General features: G+C 32.2%; 3 protein-coding genes across 3 annotated transcripts; 1 reads left to right on the forward strand and 2 right to left on the reverse strand.

Annotated features, from left to right (window-relative positions):
* Window positions 1-2,409: 2,409 nt before the first annotated feature.
* LOC105641253 (hypothetical protein) lies at window positions 2,410-6,406 on the forward strand. The gene is made up of 9 exons (XM_012225761.4): window positions 2,410-2,775; window positions 2,934-3,271; window positions 3,440-3,473; window positions 3,683-3,916; window positions 4,374-4,463; window positions 5,385-5,450; window positions 5,539-5,630; window positions 5,714-5,761; window positions 5,973-6,406. Exons 2-9 carry the CDS (start codon window positions 2,937-2,939, stop codon window positions 6,088-6,090), a joined length of 1,017 nt encoding a protein of 338 aa, XP_012081151.1. The 5' UTR covers window positions 2,410-2,775; window positions 2,934-2,936; the 3' UTR covers window positions 6,091-6,406.
* A 547-nt stretch (window positions 6,407-6,953) lies between these two features.
* LOC105641264 (glutaredoxin) lies at window positions 6,954-7,975 on the reverse strand. Its single transcript, NM_001308706.1, is given in 4 exon segments — window positions 6,954-7,039; window positions 7,324-7,422; window positions 7,675-7,763; window positions 7,920-7,975. Coding segments are annotated over 4 exon segments (330 nt in total).
* Window positions 7,976-15,026: 7,051 nt separating this feature from the next.
* Window positions 15,027-20,659, reverse strand: LOC105641272 (isocitrate dehydrogenase [NADP]). Its single transcript, XM_012225785.4, has 15 exons — window positions 20,303-20,659; window positions 19,943-19,986; window positions 19,740-19,849; window positions 19,475-19,512; window positions 19,227-19,304; window positions 18,337-18,390; window positions 18,153-18,254; window positions 17,964-18,052; window positions 17,779-17,882; window positions 17,583-17,651; window positions 17,392-17,507; window positions 16,862-16,896; window positions 16,629-16,771; window positions 16,280-16,402; window positions 15,027-15,412 (listed from the first exon to the last, which is right to left on the reverse strand). The coding sequence occupies exons 1-15, from the start codon at window positions 20,565-20,567 to the stop codon at window positions 15,319-15,321; spliced, it is 1,464 nt and encodes a 487-aa protein (XP_012081175.1). The 5' UTR covers window positions 20,568-20,659; the 3' UTR covers window positions 15,027-15,318.
* Window positions 20,660-22,931: the final 2,272 nt, after the last annotated feature.

A 22,931-nucleotide genomic window follows, 5' to 3' on the forward strand; every position in this document is an offset into this window, starting at 1 on the left:
AGGTTAGGTAGAAACCATGTAGATAAGGCTATGTCAAGACATAGAATAGCAGATCTGCGCCCCATACAGTTTGGTACTCCGGCTACAGGCCGTTGAGTGGATATGATTATATAGGCCATAGCAGCCAAGCATACAGTTTCATCCAGTTTCATACAGTTTTTCTTATCACTTCGGTTTCACTATAACCTTATGGAGCCATACAGATATCTTGACATAACATTGCATGAATCATACAGTATACTAAACAGCAAGAAAGATCATCAAGGTAAACTGAAAGTATCATGATATGTGTGCTTACATTCCATCTGTGAGTACATGTTTATTTCTACATATGTATGTGCTTATATGTTTCTTTATTCATTATGATATTCACTGAGTTTTAATCAAAGTTGCAGAATTCATACAGCATAAAGAACATCAGGTAAGATCATGAAAGTATAATGCGATATATGCTTACAAGTTTATTTATTGAATCTTTAAGGAGCCATACAGTCATGAGATGTTATTAATCATAACTTATATGATGTAACTAAAAGTGCATAAGTCATACAGCATAATGAATAGCAAGTAAGACAATGAACATATACTGTTATGTATTCTTACATGTTTATTGATTTCATTCATACAGCATAATGAATAGCAGGTAAGATCATGATAGTATCATGATATGTGTGATCAAAGGTTCATGTAAAGGAGTTATGAGATAATTAGAACTCAATTATTTATGTTAGAATTAGAAGTTTATTCTTCACTATAAAGATACATTTATGTTGAAATTCAATGATTCTAAGATTTTCAATGCTTTTATGAAATTTGTAGTTTAAGTAAGTTGACATCACACTTTGTTAAGTATGTGAATTATGAGCACCACTGAGTTTTATACTCAGCGCGTCGATTTTTATCACGCGTAGGTTGAAGATCGTGGTTGCTACTTGAAGACTTGAAGAGTACTATCAAAGCAAAAGTGACTAATTTGGGAGTAGTAGATTGAGAGTTGTATAATTAAGAATTATGGCATGTATTAAGATTTATGGCATGTATAATTATTACATTTGTTAGAGCTTATATGACTGGAAATATAATTGAAGCATGTAATTATTTTGGTGTAAGTATTTGGAGGAAATGATTGAATATGAAATATTTTACTATAGTTGGTATGATTAGGTCATGAAGACTTGATATAGATCATGAATGCAATTAATTGCTGGATATTAAATGCTATAGGATTTATACAGTTATGACTATATACATAAAGTGTTGTTGTGTTATGATGATTAGTTGGAGATATTGAAAGTTTGAAGTTTAATTGGGAGTGTTTTATATTCATATTTAGCATACAGGATGATATCAGCATGACAGGATATAAGTTCAACCAGATTGTAGCGTCTCGGCTCGGTTCATTAGGGTTAACGGGTGGACCGGGAAGGGATGTTACAAGTCTACTATGAATCTGTATCCAATCTAACTTGTACATAATTTGCGGTTTAAACATTTTATGGATCAGATTGGATATTCATCCACACATATTAGTTGGATACTTTAAATCAATCAATTCGATCCACGTGCAACTCAAATATTGGAATTTATAAAATCAACCGATACTTTAAATTTGACACTACGCCAATTCACACTCATTTATAAGATCAAATGTTGGAATTTTCATATCAATATTTCTATAATAATATATGGTAAGATATTCGCTTTTATTCCCAATTAAATCCACTTAACAGTGAATATGATAGCTAATAGTCACCTATGTTAATTTTATAATATGTACTTTCTCAAAATCAATTTATAATTATTTAAATTTGTAATAAACCAGTTGAGTACCCGAAAATAACTTTTATCTACATGGGCGATATTACTACGGTTCTAAAATCACTAGTTTTGATTTTAAAATTATCAGTTCCTTTTATAAAAAAAATAGAACCAAAATCAGTCATTTTTTAGCCGGTTTTGAAATGCTAATTTCAATTTTATTCCGATTTGAGACCAAAAATTAGATAATCACTTCAAGAGCTTGAATAAATAATAATACCTATTAAAAAAATTAAACCAATTTAATAAAAATTTATAAAATTATTTTAAAAATTATAAAAAAATAAAAAAATAAATTGAAAATTTCTTTTAGAAAATGTTTTCTATGGTTCCAAACCAGAACTATCCACTTTAAACCAAAATCATCACTAGAACTGAAATCGAATTTTAAATACACCGTTTTTTTTAAACAAGAATCATTGATCACAGTTTATTATCGATTTTGACTGATTTAGACCTAAGACCGAACAATGGTCGTACCTATGCGTGGGATACAAACTAAACTAATTAAAAAAAGTCTAGGGACCAATCTGTAATTAACCCATGATTAATGTCATGGTGTGAATCGGATGTCGGCTTTGCTCTTGGTTGTCCTCGTATCGCCGCAAGCATGTGTTCCAATTGTCAACTCCACCATCCAAATTCTCTGTCCCACTCCTATCATTTCCACAAACAAAAAGGAAAAATAATTTGTCTCGACAAAAATGAATTTAATTGGTCCGTATAGATTTTATCCTCCGTTACCATGAAAATTTGATCACCCACTCGCAGCAAACTCATTTCCAAGAACTTTCCGATCAGCCTCTGCAAATAAAGTCTACCCTTTTAAACGTCTTTTAAGTTTTCTTTTTTCACCAAACCAATAGAAAGCCGACCCTATTTCACATTTCTATAGTGTTTCCAATTCATTACTTACAGCAAAAGGAGGAAACTGTCTTTTTTTTCTTTATTTCTACTGTGAGTGCCCTTTTCTCATTCACTTTTTGTTAATTAGGTTCTGTTTTTTGTTTAATTGGTTGACATTTAATAACAACTTCGAAAACAAGAATCTGAATTTGTGCAATTGATGAGGAATCAAGAAATGGGTATGTATAACATTTTCATTTTTTTATCAGGATATGCAGCTATTGGTTACCCCTGATTCTACAACCTTGAATTACTGGTTAAACTGGAGAGTCTTGCTATGTGCAATCTGGGTGTTCACTCCTGTACTTGTATCTTTATTCGTTATCTGGAAATATGAAGATTTGGATAATTTGAGATCTTGCAGAAGAAAAACGCAGCAAGAGGTGGATCATTCATTGTATGAAGATAGAGCATGGAGGCCTTGTCTTGTGCAAATTCACCCCATTTGGTTATTGACTTATCGAGCTATTGCTTTCTCTGTGCTTTTGGCTTCACTTATTTCCAAAGTTTCTACCAATGGATTTGGCATGTTTTACTACTATACCCAGTATGCTATCTCTCATCTTTGTTGAATACAAATTGAGTTTGAACTTTTATGTCGATCAATTAATTGAAAATTTTCTTTACAAGCTAAGTTTAGTCCTTCCAGATTTCAAGCTAATTTTAAAATTTTTATTTTATTTCTTAATCTAATTTTAGCTTTGGGATTCCACAGGTGGACTTTTACTTCTGTTACCATTTATTTTGGGGTATGTGTTTTCCTCCCTAGACACTCCCTTCTATTTTGATTGAATGTATCATCCAATTTGTATTGTACAGTACAGTTACTTTAGCTGTCATAATCATGGATGCAGTTTGCTTGTGAACAACCTTTTGCATTTGTTCAAATAATATTTCTGGCATCATTTTGCACTTGGAGCGTTAACCATGTTCATTATGATCTCAACTTAATTTGTAGTTTGGGTTACTGCTATCCATCTGTGGGTGTTACCGGTATCACAATATGGACAAGGCCGTATCTCATATCCATGATGTTGTTGGAGACCATGCTGAGCAGGGGTACTTCGTTCCTCTGACATACGACGAAAGGACAAATATACCAAGTGTGCGAAAATCCTCAAATACTGAAGAGGGATTTTATGATTTTCAAGCAGCAAGCATTTCCAGTTATCTCTTTCAAGTTCTATTCCAGGTAAATTCTCTTCCAAGCTGAAAAAGCTTTGGTACAGTGGAGATAGCAGATAGGGTCCAAAGCATTTGAATCTGAATGTTAAAATGGCTGGACAGTAATTTGTCAAATACTTCTATTTTTTTCCATGTTTATAGGATTCAAATGTTCTCTTTTTTTTTTTTTTTGGTTTTTTTTGGTGCCATGTTCTTGTACAACTTGGTAGGGGAAGTTTCTTACTAATGAATGCAAAGTAACCATCTGTTAATTCGAAGTTTCCTAGCCCTCTACCTGAGATTTTTAACATGTACAGCTATCAGGCATAGTTTTGGCCTTCAAATAGTCTTATCTCTGAAAGCATTTGTCTAATAGAATTGCTTTACATTTTGATAAAAATTGGAAGTATATTATGAGAATATCTTCTTTCTATATTCTTTTTTGTTTCTCTCACAATTTCCTCTGTTTCATCTATCATAAACAGATGAATGCTGGGGCGGTCATGCTTACTGATTGTGTTTATTGGGCCATTATTTTTCCATTTCTTACCATCAGAGATTACAATCTGAATTTTGTAAGTACGACATTTTAAATCAGCTATTGACCTATTTTCTTTACTGGTTCCTGCATCTAGATATAACTGTAGGCGCACTTGATCCAGTCACATGTTAATATTCCCTACTTGCGTATTAGCTAATGAAAGACTTGTTGGTTCATGCTGGAATCTTACTGTATCTTTTTGGAAATGTAATCTCTTGGATGGCATATGTCTACGATGCTTGTATACATACTCATGCATATATAATTTCTGTTTATAAAATTTATCCAGCATCTTGCGCCAAGTGCTATCTCCTATGGCTTTGGCTTAGGAGGGTTTGGGAAGGCAGAACTAGCCTTTCAATTGGGCAATTTGATATATGTCTTTCTTCATTGCCTAAGCACTTGACGAAGCTAATGCTGTGAACGACAGCCTGTGACATTATATACTATTCTTTAAGTTTTTTTTTTTTTTTTTTTTTTCCAAGTCTTACTGATTTGGGTACTATCAGTACCCAGTGCCTGCCTTCTTACCTCCAGTTTCCTACATGATTTTGTTTCATTATCTCAAAGTTGGGAGCTGATCTCATCCGGGGTTGAGCATCCCTTACATTTCTGTCATTCTAACCTTCCAAATTAAACATCAATATCCACAGTATGCGCTTCATTGGGGTTAGAGATATCACATAAATATGTTAAATGGTCGTTGTGCTCAAACGAGCCTTGGCCTAACTTTGACCATGCTTAATCTTGAGACCATTTTAGCTGTTTTGTCTATATTCTGTGTTTATACCTTGTCTTTTGGGTTTCAGAGGTTCAGCAAATTGGACCTAGTGGCCACAATATGTAATGGATTACTAGTTGTGAATTGTGATGCTTCTATTTTTCCTCACATCTTGGTTTATCTATTTTGATTCTTTTCTTGTTCTTTTCTTTTGGTGTCTTAAAATCATATCAGATGACAGTAAATATGCACTCGCTCAATGTTATTGTACTCCTTGGTGATGCAGCTTTGAATTGCCTGGTAAATTAATAGCTTTTATTTTTCTTTTTTCTTTTCCATGAATTCTTTTCCAATTATCATTCATTTACTTTTCTTTACTCCATTTCAGCCATTTCCTTGGTTTCGGATGTCTTACTTCATTCTATGGACGGGTAGTTTTGTCATTCTCCAGTGGATTTTTCATGCTTGTGTATCAATTTGGTGATTTTCTTTTCCCTTTTAACTTTCCTCTTCCCCATCTTTGTCTCCCTAACAAATAGTGGGACTATTGTCTGTCATTTCAGGTGGCCATATCCATTCCTTGACTTGTCATCACCATTTGCTCCATTGTGGTTTGTACCTCCAAACTCTCATTACCCTTTCATATAGGAAATAAATCAAATTTATGCTTTACAAAGTTAATTTGAATAATCCTGGAGACGGTTTGAAATTAAGTTTTGCGCTTGCCATGATTATGCTTCGAGGTTATTTTTTTATGACAAACTTGTTCTGTTTTTACGTCATATGTACATTTTGATATTTTTCTTTGATATGGATTTACAGGTACTTGATGATAGGCTTGATGCATTTGCCATGCTATGGCTTCTTTGCACTGATCATCAAAATGAAACACAGCATTTTGTCGAAATGGTTTCCCGAGTCTTATCGATGTCTAAGATGAAAAATGTACCAATACTGTTAAGACACAGAATTTAACGCAAAAGGGTAGAGTTCCTGCAATGCTTAATTACTTCGTTCAAAGTCTAAAGGTAATTGACACACCAAGAGCACAGCAAGGTGTTTCCAGACGGGATTGCATGAAGAAACACCATACACGATACTGACAAGAAAGTGAAGAAGCAATCGGGGGCGCAAGGGAGAGGATTAGTCTAGGGAAATTAGACACTAGAGGTAAAAATGTATGTACAAAACAAGGTGAGTCTCTTACTAAAATTAGATAATTCAAGATCCCAGGAATACATGAATTTGCCCACAAATATTGCACATTATTATTATTATTATTATTATTGTTTTTTAGGTTGACCACCACTTATGAAAGGGTAAAAACATTTTACCGCCACTTTAAAAAAAATTACATTCCACTGACAAATTACATGGTTTAAAACTAAGTATCACGAATTTAAACGGATGGAGTCACAAACATGTATGACAAGTTTAAGAATAAAAATGCAATTTTACATTGACTTATCTAACCCGTCTATTTAAGAATAAAAATGCAACTTTATATATATATATATATATATATTATGCGGACTCATCTTTAACACCCGTAGCATTTGCTAGAGTACAAAAATCTGTAGATAATGTGAGGAAAATCATAGAATTTCATGTTAATATTCTTTCAACACTGGGCTATTTAAACAGCCATATATTCAGACTTGCAATATTGAGAATGACACTGGATACCATCAGATCAGAACACATACAATGTATTCAATCTGATCGGTTTAAAGTTTTACCAACATAAAATAAACACAAACATAGTTATTTTTTATTAACAAGGTAGTCCAACTCCTTTATAGCTTAAGCCTTGGCAACAGCAGCAGCAAGAGCTCCAGCTTCAGTAAGCAGAGGAACCAGCTTTCCTTCACCGTGCAAGCCTGTAGTTGCTGCAATGACAGTATATATAAATATGTATATATCAAAACCCATTTAATAAGCAAACAACAGGGAAACTCCACTAGCAAAATCTGGAAATGAAACTAATAATTTGAAACAAATGGCTTGTTCGGCAAAATTATCTTCTTTTTAGTAGCATTCAGCTGATTTAGCTGTTGGAGCAGCTAGTTTTTCGTAAAAAGTTAAAAGGCAAACGTTATAAAAGGCTAAAAAAAAAAAAAAAAAAAAAAAAAAAAGATGTTGGCATGGCATAGCTAGCAAATTAAGAGCATACCATCACAGCCACCAATGTGCTTGCCCCCAATGAAAACGTTAGGCACAGTGCGTTGTCCAGTCCACTCTGCTAAAGCTGATTGTATCTCTTTACCATCACCTTCAAAAAAACAAATAAAAGAGATTACTCATCTTGCCTTTTTTTTTTTTTTTTTTCCCTCTCTTTAAAGATAAGCAAATAAATTAAATAACCCTGTTTACAAATGAACTTAACAAATTTTGAGAAATTCGGGTGAAGAAAATATCTCAGACATAATTAAACCAAATTCTATCACTTATAATTTCTATATTTTAAAAATTTAAGATTTTCCCAGGCATCAAACAGAAAATTAAAGATTAATGAGTAACTTACTCTCAGTATCCAATTCGATGGCCTTGAAAGCTGCTCCCAATTGATTAAAAAGCTTCTTCACGGTTGTGCAAAAAGGGCAAGTAGTTTTGCTGCAAATTTCATAAAAATGATATTTCAAGTCAAAAAAAAAAAAAAAAAAAAAAAAAAAAAAAAAAAAAAACAGAACAAAGAACAAGCCAATTAACCAATTAAAAACAAAAGTATATCCGAGAAGATAAAGAAATTGACAGACAGAAAGAGAGAACCTAAAAACGACGACGGAATTGGAAGAAACAATCTCCTTAGCCTTTTCCAACGCCATCTTTCAATTCGATTCTCAACCCTCAAACGGTAAACAAGTCTCTAAATTTTCTCGCGCTGTATCGATTTTTTTCTAGAGGGGATATAAATAGGGAAAAGAAGGAGAAGTTGGAAATAATATGGTGCAGCCCTCGTTTAAGAATCAACAATGAAGATGTGAAATGAAGAAATGATCTAGACCGCACGTTTTGATTCCACGTGTATTATAGACCGCAAAAGCGGCTTGATTCCTTGAGTTTGTGGGCCATAGTGAGATAAATAGGAATAAAATCGGTTTTGGTCAAAAGATTAAAATAACGTCAATCTAATTATGAATTAATTAAACGAAAAATAACAACAATGTTTTTCCTTTATCAAATTCAAGTTGGCGTTGACGTATATATAGGGGTGCTGTGGGTTAACCGAGACAAACCAAAGCGAATAAACCCCGGTTCGATCTAACTGAATACATTTCTATAATAACCAAATTCAGAATCGAATAGTAAAAAAATCAAATTGAATTGATTTAGCTCGTCTGAATTTGATTGGTTCGAACCAAATAAACTATTTTGAGTATAAACATAAATTTCATTATTTATATAATAATTGAACTAGAAATTGAAATCAAATGGTTTTTTTTTTTCAATAAACCCATCTGTGAATAAATTTTAAAATATGTACTGCATCTTTAAATGTAATAAATTTACAATTTTACCAACTACATATTGTTTAGAGTTGAATATTTGAGATTTGATCGTAAAAAAATATTTTATTTTCATTTTGAAAATCTTGTTTCTTCAGTAAATATAAATAATTTTATCTTTAATCAATATAAAACAAATTTAATATAATTATTAAAATTAGTTTGTAATAGCACTTTATTGTTAAATGAAAAGAAAAAAATAATATAATATAATTTGGTGAAAGAACAAGGAAATTTTAGTTTGATCTTTTTTAGAAGGTTCTTGCTATGAGACAATCGGGAAAAGCCAGGGATGAGAACTTGCATGCCTTCACCCAAATGGAAATCCGCGTCTTCCCCCCCTTAAATCCAATATGATTACGTCATATATATTCTAAAATAGTTTTATATAATATTATTTAATAATTTTTATTATACAAGATAATAATGTTTAAAATATAATTATAAGAATCAACTAATTGGAAATTAATTTAGCTTAGGATATGGTTTCGATTTTCGCACTTCAAATCAGCCTCTTTGTTTCTTAAAGCAATCCAGGTTATAAAAATATTTTTAGACTTGGACATTTTGAAAAAATATAAAAAAAATTCTTAAAATTGTATTAAAATAGGTCCAATACTTCAATAATAATCATGATTCTGATAATCCAACCGCATCAATCAGTTGGATCGGTTTATCTGTGAATAGATCATCATTGGGTCGGAATTGAATATTTAAAAATGGATGCTGAAAAACCAGATTATACCGGTAAAAACAGATAAAAACAGTCGAATCGGAGCTGTTATTGATTACGGTTCAATTGAAATGAAAAGATTTAAGTAGCTTATGTCACCCACGTTTCTGTCAAAAAAAGTTTTCTGTCACTTCTTTGGCCCTTCGATGATACTCACCGACCACCCACGTGATCACTTTTATTTCTTCCGTTTCAGTCTTCCATTATACAATGACGACTTCGCTTTTAAGTCTTCGACTAGAAGTAAGGTATGATACCAAAATTCATCTACAAGGAGAAGAAGATGAGTTGTTATTTACTAATATTTTTAAAGTATTGTTTATGAATAATTAATATGTTACGGTTAGCTAATACTTTTTCTTATTTGTGAGATCAAGATGTTTCTAGTAGAACCATGTTCCTATTCTGAATATAAAATCTAAACTTTCATGTTAAACAATGAATAATTTTTTAGGACGTGTTTAATTATTGGAATTTTACGAGGAAAGGGAGTTGAAAGTAGTGTTATTAAATTTGATTTAAACATTATTAATTAGGTGTGATTTGATTGACTTTTTTATTTACGTGAAGAGTGAAAGATTTGAGTTTGAATCTTCTTCTCGAACACGTGTACTTCTTATTGTTTTGCTCTGAATTTTATAACTTGTTATAAATAATTGTATTTACATGTCATTTCTAAATCTAATGTTATCATATCCCAATTTGTAAGTTTGAAATTTATTGCATTATAATATAGGTAGTGATAAAAATTTTACTCCAAGTTGGTCTCTTATTATTTCAATTATGTTCGATTAATTCTAATTTTTAAATTTAGGAATAAATTAAAATAATATTTTCTTTTTATTCAAAAGGATAAAAAAATTTAAATTCAAAAAAAAGGAGAAAATTTTGCAATTCTTTTTTAAGAAAAAATTTCAAGACTAATTATTCATAAATATTCAAAAATTCATCAAAATTTTATATATTAAAGCTTCGTTTGTTTCCGTAAAATAACTTGCAAGAAAATATTTTTCACAATTTTCCATTATTTGGAGCGTTTAGAAAAATAAGTCAGCGGAAAATATTTTCATGGTCAAAGAAAAATTAAGTCATTTTTTAAGAAAAATAACTTCCTATTTTTTAGAAAATAAAACATTTTTCAGACATTGACAAATCACTATCAGTGTCACGACCCAATTCCATGGGCCGGACCGGCACTAGGGCCCAGGTAGGCTTAAGGCTCCCGAGACCCGTAGTAAGCCTGGAACACTAGAATCCAATATCTCGGTATAAATTTCAACATTTAGCTCATATGATTATGAAAAATAAACCTCAAGATTTTATTAAATCTCGGCCCAAATTTATCGGCTACAACATTCCACAGTTCGGGCCTAATTAACAATGCATCACATTTATAAAATGGGTTCACATAATTATCTCGTCTATAATAATAAATGATTAAAAGTATACAAATCCTACAACTGCGGAGTCACTAATTGTTAGTATACATAGCAAAATAATTATGGAACTAGGAAAAATTCCTTATTTCCCTGCGCCGAAGAAACATAGCCTAAATCGGATTAAAGGAAAAACCTACTTCCTGAAAAATCAAACAAGACATGTGAGTTTTCTAAGGAGTAATAATTATTGCACAACACACGCAGTCATACAAATGTGTACACATATTAATCTAGTCATCCGACTAGTTATATGCTCACGCAGCCACTCACACAAATGGCATATCACCAGCACTCACAATCATAAACATCTTCATATAATCATATCACGTGGAAATTAGTCAGTGGCACCACATGAAACCCCAACGAGCCGTCCTCACACATGGCTCGCCCTCTCATACATGTGCACCAGGGAGCCGATCCCCCATACGGCCAACTGGTCTAATCCTCACTGACCAGTCCTCTCATTGTTTTTCCCATTCTCTCTTTTCTTTTCCATACCAACAGGAGGCAACCCGGTGGTCTCCATCCAATCTAGATCATCAAGTGCTCACAACAGGAGGCCACCCTGCGGGCTACAATCAAATCTAGATTATCAGGTGCGCAACAACAAGAAGCCATCCTGTGAATTCCCATGTAATCTATATCATCAGGTGCACAAGGGGGCGCCGATCTCCCATTTTCCCGGCCGACGGTCAAATATCATATAATATTCGGATCCATATCACAGACCGTCCTCACAAACCCACGGTGGTCCACTTCATCCCAATTCCACACAAACAAAGCATAGCATTATCACAACACAATTAATCAAACATTGCAATCAAATGCAGACATATTAATCAATTAAACATCATAATGCAATGCACAATTAAACATCCAAAATCAATGCAAATAAATAAATAAATAGTATTAACAATAATCAACAATAATAAAATAAATAACAATATTAACAATAATAATGAAAATAAATAAATAAATATGTAAATAATTAAATGAATAATAAAGATAGTAAATAATCAGAGCACTATATTTATTATATACCAAATTATAGAACTAATCTAAATAAACTTATTAATTATGTTGTTAAATAAAAATTTAGTCTAATTTTTATCAAAATTTCGACAGCACCTCCCCTAAAAATTGAACTATCTACCTGCTCACATATCACAATATCATTATATCTTTATCAATCAATGCACACAGCCCATCCGTCGGGCAATCAATCAATTTAAAATCCCATCCTCCTTCCATAACAACAATATCATTAAGTTAATTTCAATTACTTTCACTTGATAGTTTCGTAGTGTCTAACTATTATAGTACTCTTTATCAATCTTTCATTTCTTCATTCTTGCTTAAAGATAATAGCCACATATTTATACCTTTGTTAAATTTTATATTAGCCAATACGAACAAATGCTTTTATTAAATTAAAATCTAAAGAATACATATACTAAGAGATTTAACTTACAGCTTAAAATATATCGATTAACTATTCCTAGCGAGAATTAAACCTACTATTTCAAATGTTTCAGTTTATCTTTCGCGTTTGGATTCATAATAATCATTCTGAATGTTTCGCATTCATGAGTTCAGAATTAAATGTATTTACCTATCAAGGTTCTCTAACAAGAATCATAATAATTTTAACTAGGCCTATTCGATCACTCCTATTTTCAACATAAAATTAAAACCCCTCTTATCCCAATTCATGTCAATTTCATGCTTAGAAAACATTAAAAATCCATATAAAGCTATAAAATTCAAACAAGAAAATAATCACAAATAAATTCAGACCCAGATCAAATTGACTTAAGCCATTTTCTAATAGAATTAAGCATTACTTCAGCTTTGATTACTAAAGATTACTATTAACTAATATATTGAAGCTTAATAACTAACAGATCCACAAGGAGATAGATTCCTATCTTAAACATTACTTTTGTATAACTAATTCATTCTTAGGTATTATTCATGTAATTATGTAGCTAATATCCTTAATTAACAAATTTTCTGCAGTCTTATACTTTCTAAGCCTAATTATAAATTCAAGTCAAACAATAGTTTGAATATCAATCAATGTCAGATTACAAATCTAACATTATAGTCATACTCTACTGGTTGAGTGCAAAATTCTGCCTATTTAGCACTTTCCGGTTACCGGAAACATCAACCGTCGCCACAAGCCACGGTGGCCCGACGGCCAGCAGGCCTGAGATCAAATAACAGTATACTGAAAATAAAGAATGCTTCCTGTAAGTTCGATTTTGAGATCAATATCTACAAAATATGGCAATTAATTACTAAAACCCCAAATTTTATCAATTGACAAAACCTAAATCTTCAATCATCTCAAGTGGCTCATTCAAATTCAATTTGTCCATTAATTATTTATCTAAAGATAACGGGAAGGCATTTTGGGACTCACCTTGCTAACGTGGATCGCCGAAAAACGATGAGGTCGCTGGAAATCGAGCAGGAGACGCGATCTGGCGGTGGAGCAGAACTGCGACTTCTGCCATCGTTGCGCTCGCCAGAGAGGAGGAGAAGGAGGCTTGAGCATCTGCGGCGGTGACGCGACGGCGAGGTGGCGCTGGTTCTGGTGGTCGGACAAAAACGAGAGGAGGAGAGGCAGTGAGGTCGCTGCGCCGCAGAAAAACGGGAAGAGGAGAGGCAGTGAGGTCGCTGCCGTTCGATGGTGGCACGATGGAGGTTCGGTCGGCTCAGGTGGCCGGAAACGGAGGAGGAAAGGGGGAGAGGAGGTCGCGCGCTTGGTGCTAGCGCAAGGAAGAAGAAGGGAAAAAAGAAAAGTAAAAGAAAAAGAAAAAGAAAAAGAAAAAAGAAAAAAGAAAAAAAATCTTGGGGCTTCTAGACCATTCCGGTTCGATTCGAACCGGTTTGGTCTAATTTAATGATTCGGCTCGATTTTTGCTCGATTTTCGAGTTTTTCAATTGGTTTTTGAATTATTCTTGTGGTTTTCGATTTTTGGGCTTGGGCCCAATTTGAAAATTTGAGCTCGAATTGAGCCTGTTTTACATTTACAGCCCACACGGCCAAAATTTGCGATTTTTGATTTAAAAAAAATTCGAAGGTTTTGAAAATAAAAATTCGGGGTATTACAATCAGCCACCAGCAGCTTTCATAATTTATATATTTTTTTTACATTTTTCTTATATTTAACAATAAAATTTTTAAATTATAAAATTTATATTATTAATAATATTTTTTATGGTCATAAGAGATAAAAACTTTAATTTTTAACTAATTTTTAATATTACAACTAAACAACTGAAAATAAGTCATTTGAAAATATTTTTCAAAGACAATATTATAAGCAAATTATTTTTTTGCAAGTTATTTTACAAAAAGAAACGGAACATAAGATTTAACTATCAATGAAACTAACTGTAATCATAGCTTTACATATATATATTTATTGCTTATAGTTAATTATATCCAATTAAAAAATAAAAAATGTAGAAATAAGAAAGTACCAAATTGGAAAATAACGATGAATCAACTTTAACAATTCTATTTTTAAATATCAGTTTTTTTTCCTTTCGGATTTTGTTTTAATTTTCATTTTTTACCAAAATAAAAATATTTTCCTATTTTTGTTCAATAAAAAATGATTTTAATTTACCCAAAATATTAAAATATAATAAAACCAACTTTTATAATTTTTTATCTTAAAATTTCGACATTTTTTTATTGTTATTATTATGAAAATCAATCCTACTGATTCTAATCGAAGAGTTCCCACGCTTGAAGAAAAAAAGAACCTCATATCTATTCAATTTCTTCTTTTTGGTTGCTTCAATTTTTAGTGCCTTTTTTTTTTGTATCTTTAATTTTTTAAAAAATTCATTTGTATAATAATTTTTATTTTATTTGAGAAAATTAAAATCAATTAACTAAACATAAAAGAATTATATTAATTTAGCCTAAATATAAAATTAAACGTAATTGAATAAAATTGAAATAATTTGGAACTAATTTGAAATGAAAATTTCTCAAAACCTATTAACCATACAATTAATCTCAAACCTACAAATTGAAGTATAATAATAATAATAATAATAATAATAATAATAATAATAATAATAAATCTACAAACGAACCATTGACATTATTGGCACTCCAGCTAGTCTTTTAAGTTCTCTTTGTTTTCAATACATTTGATTGCATAACTAGAGCTCAGCAGAAGATAAGAATTTGCATTTGAAATTTCAGATTGGAGATTCGTTTTACACATACAGGCCACAAGGGAAAAATTTTTTTTTTAAATTTTGAAGGAAGAAAGAAAACAATGATATCTCAGTATATTATCACTTGGTCAATAAAAAGAAACGTACTCATGAAACCTGAAAGGCTCCATCCTTTTGACAAAGAAACTGTGTGATAAAAAAATGATAAATTAGGTTTTAAAAAATATTTATTTTACTGCAAAAAATTATCCCATCCATGTGAATTTCCTAATCAGACGTGTTTATACCACTGCAGGTTCCTTAAGCTTTGCATCCAGATTTTGTTCAACAGCATCGATGAAATCCTCCGTGTTCAAGTAAAACTCCCTCGACACCCTGCAAGCATCAGCATCAGCATCGTCTTATAAATATTATCCCTTACCAACATTTGCCGAAGTTACTGACAATTTCAGCATAATAAAGCTCCCGATAAAAACAGAAAGGTTTGCATAACTGACGACACCTTCTACATGATTAATAAACTACCATATCTCGGATAATGCAGCATAAAAGCAAGTCAAGGGAAATTCCCACTCCAACACTGTCTCTCGGATAACGCAGGACACAGCTACTTTTCTTTCTGTTAGATGATAAGTTTCTCATTCTCTTTTTTTTTTTTCCTTTTTTTTTCTTTTCTTCTAAGTATTGTCCAGCAATCAGAGCCCTTCCACTTACAAATCTTTAATTCAGTCAGAAATGGATGATCAGTTCCAAGCTGACAAAAGCAATTCACTTTTTAATGCTACAAACTCACCTAATATTATTTTTGAATGTATTGGATTTTTACTTCCTTTGTCCTCCTAATTACCTATAGCATTAAAAAAATTTTATCTCTAGGGTCGGCTCAAAACAGCTCCATAAAACTTTCATGCTCCACCAGGCAAGAAAGAGAAATATATGCTCCCAACTTTTACATTACTATTTTTGAATATCAAAAAAGAACGCAAGGCCAAGTCCTAACTTTATGCAACATCAAAAAGATTCAACCTCCTATAATCTTTACTTTCATTTCCTTATCAGTTATTGCCAACGTTTGCTAGGTGATCTATGAATCGCTATGAGGCTTTCTTTAATCCAAACATTAAGTTCATTGACATTTAATAAGATAATATCCACCGAAGGAAAAGAAAATCCCAAAATCAGCAGTTAAGCACTCAAATCAAGAACCAAGGATAGAATGGGTAAAAACACAAAACCACTTACTTAGGGCCATGGATCAAGATCGCAAGATCCTTTGTCATTTTTCCACCTTCGACTGTCTCAATGCATGAAGCCTCCAACTTGTGCACAAAATCAAGTAACCTTTCATTCTTATCCAGTTTGGCCCTAGGTGGAAGAAACCATAGCGGTCATTTATTAATGAAAAACAAATTGAAATGTCATAGGATCATGATTCAACTTTATTGCATGAAGAACATCGACCAGCCTAGGACTTCGTAAGAGGCAAAACAAAGCCCAAATTGTTATATAGAATGTATTATATTGGTACTAACAATGATATCAAAATAAGTCGCCAAAAAATTAAAGATATCTTATAATGTCAATTAGATACCTATGTTCTAGTCCTCGTGTCCATGCAAATATTGAAGCAATACTATTCGTGCTAGTTTCCTGTCCCTTCTGATGTAACCGAAAATGCCTAGTTACAGTCCCATGAGCTGCTTCAGCTTCGAGTGTCTTTCCATCAGATGATAACTGCATATTTTACAGTATCCAAAGCATCAAATTATCACATAACAAAATAAAGAACCTAGCATTAGTCTTGAAAAATAACTTGATACAAACCAACACAGAAGTCATAAGGCCCAAGGAACCAAACCCTGCACAAAGCAAACCAAATTTAGAAAGGGATGCTAAGTCACAGCAAGCAAGTGCTTAAGGTCATTATAATGAAAAACAGAACCATCATTTATCGGTTCGATTTGGTAATTCTCGTGCCTCTTCAATTGAATAGGAAAAAAGGTGTTAATATTTTATTAAATAATAAATTGTCCATACTAAATCCATTATTTTCTATTAACTGTGTTGGCTTCAATTAATCTTAGTTTCCCTACATAGTTTTCGCAAAACTAGAAAATTCACTACTTTAACTGAATGAGATTTTCTGTGCAGAGCAGGAATCCTTTGATCTAAAATTAGTGGAAAATACAAACCTTAATCTGCCATCTAGTAACTGACAAGTGTCAGTTAGAACTTATCCTAGTATTATAAGTTCTGTCTTGAGAGGTCCAGCGATACACATGCCATTATCTTACAATATTTAAAACCTAGACATATAAATGAGTAAGGAGAGTCAGAGTGAAAAATTTTAGCACCTTGAGCTAGTAAATCACTCTGGACATCTCCATCATAATTTTTACAAGCCCAGACATAACCACCTTCACTTTTTAATGCATAAGCAACCATGTCATCAATTAGCCGATGCTCATACCTGAGAACCAGAAGGCATTCCATCAATTCTTTTTATCATAGTGAACAACAGAATACAAACTATATTTAAGCATACCATATTGAATTTTCTTCAAATTTTTGCTTCCACTTCTCTTCATATACCTGTTGGAATATATCCTTAAACCTGTGAAATGTACAAGTGATTATAATTGTGCATTTCTTCTCTCATTTAAAAATTGGAGGTTTAACTGATACAACGATTAGAGGTTTAAAGTATGTAGTTGAGGTGCAAGGAGGAAAGAAGCAATCACCGGCCATCGTATTTCTTCAAAATTGTGTTTTTAGTGCTCAAGTAAAGAGGCCACTTCTTTGCAAACGCCAATGACATTGATGACTCAGCAAAAGCTCGAATAGACTGCTCAATTACATAAAGGTTAGGCAAGTATTTACATATTGCAATGCAGATCTCCAGGAAATATTCATGCAACAAACAAACCTGGTCAACATTATACATAGCGAGCGCTACACCAGGACCCTTAAAATCATAAACATCAAGCTCTATCGGGGTTTCACCATCCTCTGGCACTGGATAATATGAAGAGAAAGTTGTAACTACTAATAACACCTAATAAGGACTAGGAGGAAAGAAGCCTTGTCGCTTAGATATAGAAATATGAAAGCTTACCAAAAACCATTTTAAGTTTTCCTGGCCCCTTAATGATTGTATCTGTGGCACGATATTGATCACCAAAGGCATGTCTACCAATGCATATAGGTTTCTTCCAACCTGCAGACCTGTTTATAAGTACTTAATACAGCTTCCAAACACTTAATAGGCTCTCAAGCGTACAGCAGGAACTGAACATTACCAGGAACAATTCTTGGAATGTTCTGGCAGAGAATAGGTTCACGAAAAACAGTGCCTAGATAAGTAAGAAACCCTTCCGTTAGAATAATCTAAAATACATGATAATTTAAAAATAATAGAAAAAAATCCCAAATAAACTGTTACAATAGCAACTAAACAGTAAAACTTTTGCATTCAACATCTGTAGGAAGGGTTCACAAGGACAAAATGTAAACAAGATGCCAACCAGAAATACTGCATCCAAGCCATACACATGTAGAATGAAATGCCCAATTGATGACGGACAAAAATTTATCCAACTTCAGTACTCTCTACCACAATATATCATCATTTACCATACTGGGATTGAAATTAAAAAGAAAAATGCATACTGCACCACTAACAAGCATAGTAAAGTTGTGAGAAACAGGAAAAAAAATATTCACATTCATTTCAAGAAGTTCCTTAGATACTACCCCACTAATCCTTGTGCTGTTTAAATACATGGAAGAAGAAGGAAAAACATTGTGATAGACTGTATCTTGAAATTTAGAGATGGTTGTCTAGTAATAACCCCTAGAAGAAATTAAATAAACCTGCAACAAGCTGCCCAGAATACAGAAAACAACCACCTACTAGATTCTTTCTTGCACTACTTTCAGACACCCTGTTGTAGACAGGAGATGATATACAGTCAAAGGTGTCACAAGATAATAAAGCAAGAACTTCAGTTGTAAAAAATATAAGCAATGGTGTTTTGCAGTTCTAAATGTTAGCAGTAGCTCATAAAATGAGAACTTTAAAATATAGAAATTTCCAGCAGCGTAGGATGTTTGCTAAAATATTGATGCATATCCACCCATACCCAAAATAAAAACTTTTTATTTTTTTTAACACAAAACAATAACCAACCATTTAAGATGTTTCTTATTGTTCCATTTGGACTCCTCCACATAGACTTCAGATTGAATTCTTTAACTCTGGTCTCATCTGCAGATAATGGCATAAAACAAAATCAGTAGCAGTTTCCACCCCAAAATCTCCATTTACACGTATAGAATTAAGATTACATCAACGGTTACATAAACTAGCACCTAGAATGACAATATGTTCTGATCACAAAAGATGCCAAAAGGGAGGGAAGAACAAGAATAGCTTACCAGGTGTGATTGTAGCACATTTTACAGCAACATTGTACCTGCACCATATAAGACATTAGGATGAAAACATAAACATATTAAACGAAAACTTAAAATAACTATGTACTATAAATAAGTTCAACTGCGGCTTGTTGAACGGTAATCATTTTATCCTATAAGCCCATAGGTTCATTATCTTCTACGCTAAAAGATACTTCCAAAAAAATAAAAAGGGAAAACTACATAGCAAGGAGTGATAACCTAAGTACAGGTGTAGCCAACTTACTTAAGAGTGGCCTCTGCACTTTCTACAGTGACCTTATCATCAGTGGCATCACGATTTAAGATCCCCAAATCATAATACTTAATATCCAAATCCAGATACGGAAATATAAGCTGCAATCACCAAAGCTCTTTAGAAATTTATATGCTCACAAAATTACTCCGTACCTATGAAATTGGAGAACTATGAAAGACAAATACGGTTACCTTTTCTTTTATCATTTTCCAAATGATCCTCGTCATTTCATCGCCTAATCATCAGACAGAATAACAGTAGTAAATTGAACTTCGCATATTCAAAAAAAAAAAAAAAAAAAAAAAAAAGAAAGAAACAGGAAAACTAAACCAAAATCAAATGAACTAATTAACAAATAAGAAGAAGAAGACCGATAAACAATCAACTGTAGAATTTCCAGCCTTTCATTAATTTTCACGCAATCCAAGAGAGAACATAAACAACTTAAAAAAATCTTTTGGCCTTACATTTTCCTCCATTTCAACGTCAAGTCCAACAAAACACATTCAACCACAATTCAAAACAGAAGCTAGGGTTTTAGGAGGTTTTACCATCCATTTCAACGATTGGATTTTGAACTTTAACTCGATCAAATCCAATTGAAGAGGAAGAAGCAAAGCATCGAAGCGAAATAGCGCGAGCAAACTGAGAAGATAAAGCAACACGACTCTTGACAGCTCCTCTTCCTCCATCGAGGAGATTAGAACTGGAAGAGAAATGCAAAGAAGGGTTTTTTAGGACAACTGAGGATTTCGAAGGAGAGAGCATCGTAGCGCCGGACATGGCTAGCAATCGGACTCTAGAAACGGTTAGCATTCGAGTAAAGGATGAAGTGGAAACTTCGCGTTTTTAAAGACGGAGCTGTTTGGTATGGGTCCAGCCGTCCAGCTCGTGGCTTCGTGTTTGTGTTTTTGTTCGTTTTTAATTTTGCCTTTTTTGGAGAAAAAGATGACGGATTTTTAGGCTTCGTTTGGGAAGGAAATGAACCAAAATATTGGAATAAATGTCAATTTTTTTCGATAATTTATTTTTTATCTTGTGTTTGCAATTTTGTATATAATGAATGGAAGAAACAATTTTTTTTTATTTGGATCCTAAAATTTTAGATGAAAAAAAATATTATCATTAAAATTGATAAATATATCTTCACTTAAATAATTAAGAAAAAGTTAAAGTTTATTAATTAATTTAAAGTATTTAAGTAATTTAACAAGAATAAGTGAATTTTTCACCTCTTTCTCCCATTATTTTCTCTCCAAACTGGAGGGATCAGTGAAATCACTAGTAGAACATGGAAGGGGCATAAGGGACCGAGGCTCAAATTTTATATTATATATATATATATATATATATATATATATATATATATATATATTAAAAATAATAATCCTATTTGTATTTTCGGCCTGCCATATAAGTAGACAATATTTGATTGAAAAAATATAATGTTCAGATACTCGATTGTAAAAGTTTTCTGTTGAGATATTAAAATATAAATTTTTCAAAAATTGAGATACCAAATTTATAAATTTTTCCGCATAGAGGATTTGTTGTCCAAATAATGATGCTATTTTCATAAAATGGACCTCAAGGTGAATGTTAATCCATAGGTGTTTGATCGTTAAAGTTGTGGGTTGGATTGAGTCATCGGGAATATAACAGTCTAGGCTTAACGAGATATTGTCCACTTTGATTCTAACTCGCTCAGGGCCACATGACTATGTTATTAGCTAGAACAAACTCAATTGCCCAAAGACGTCTTGTTAGTCTAAGACTTACCATTTTTATGTGTTTCACTTATACCTTGTACTTATTCGATGTGAAATTCACCTAGAGTGCCACGCCACCCTGCCTATGGGGTATATGAAACCATTTGGGACAGATGATGGCAGCATATTGAAAGCGTCTTCCTTTAGTTTTAGCTGCGGAACAGGCAGAGATTGAGGCTGCAAGCTTGGTTCTCAAATTGCCATAGAGTTAGGCTTTCACTCTTTCACTTTGGAATCAGATGCTCTTCAACAGGTCCAGCAGCTATCTTATGCTTGCTTTGCTGATATTGAATACGAGACTTATCTTTTTTTCTCTATTTTCATTACTGCAACAAGTTGGAAACTGGAGATGCTCACGCACCTCGCAGGCAGGACAATTGCGTTACTCATGCTCTTTCTAGATTAACTTTTTCTTCTGCCGATACTGCAATACGTTCCTATTTCTATTTTTCCTATTGTCATGATGGATTTTCCTTCTTCATACATCAAGTCTTTTTCATAAATCATATTTGACCGCCACACTCAGGTAAAAGCTAAATTTGATATGAAAAATCAAGTTGAGAGTGTTGATTGATAAAATTAAAAGAATTAGTTAGAATTAATAAAAGTTTAACGTTAATGATTTTTTTTTACTATTTAACTTATTTTTTATTTCAACATGTAATATAAGCAAAAGATAATTTTTAGTAGTTTTCTATTATTTGTAATAATTATAAATAAATTCACTAAATAAAGATATTACTTTTTAAAATATTTATTGATAATTAATTTCATAAGATTAATGTGTCTATGAGTCCTTATTTATATATATATACGTACTAGTCCTTATATATACATACGAATTTTTATGAATGTGCGTTCACATTGTTTGTACTCGTTTATCCCACTCGTAATTTATTTTTTATTAATTTTTTACTTATAATATACTTAACATATAATAATATTTTTAAATTGATGAGATAACTTAAATTAGGTTTAAAATTAATGATTTAAACTTTTTTTTTAAAAAAATATAATTCATTAATAAAATATTAAGAATTACAAATAATCATATAGATCAGATATATAACTCTACTAGTAGTAGCTAACAGAGTTTGTTGATCTTTTAACAAACCAAAAGAATTCATATTCTTTTGAACAATAAAACTAAAGTTAAAAAATATAATGTTCGATCTTTACGCTTGAATTTGTTATTTACAAAAAATATAAATTTTCATAGCAGCACATAGTCTGTTAATTGATTTAAGCGACAAAATAATAATTTTTCTGGATCTTCTATACCTGGATTGTTTTTTCAATAATTTGCAACATATGACAAATACATATGAGTGTACGTGCCTCAATAGCATCAATGAAGGAACAAGTTGCACTATCAGGCTCCATCGATCGAAATCGATCGAGGATCCATACT

Source organism: Jatropha curcas, chromosome 11, assembly GCF_041381405.1.
Source record: "Jatropha curcas cultivar XTBG-Jc1 chromosome 11, XTBG_Jcur_1.0, whole genome shotgun sequence".
NCBI classification, from domain to species: Eukaryota; Viridiplantae; Streptophyta; class Magnoliopsida; order Malpighiales; family Euphorbiaceae; genus Jatropha; species Jatropha curcas.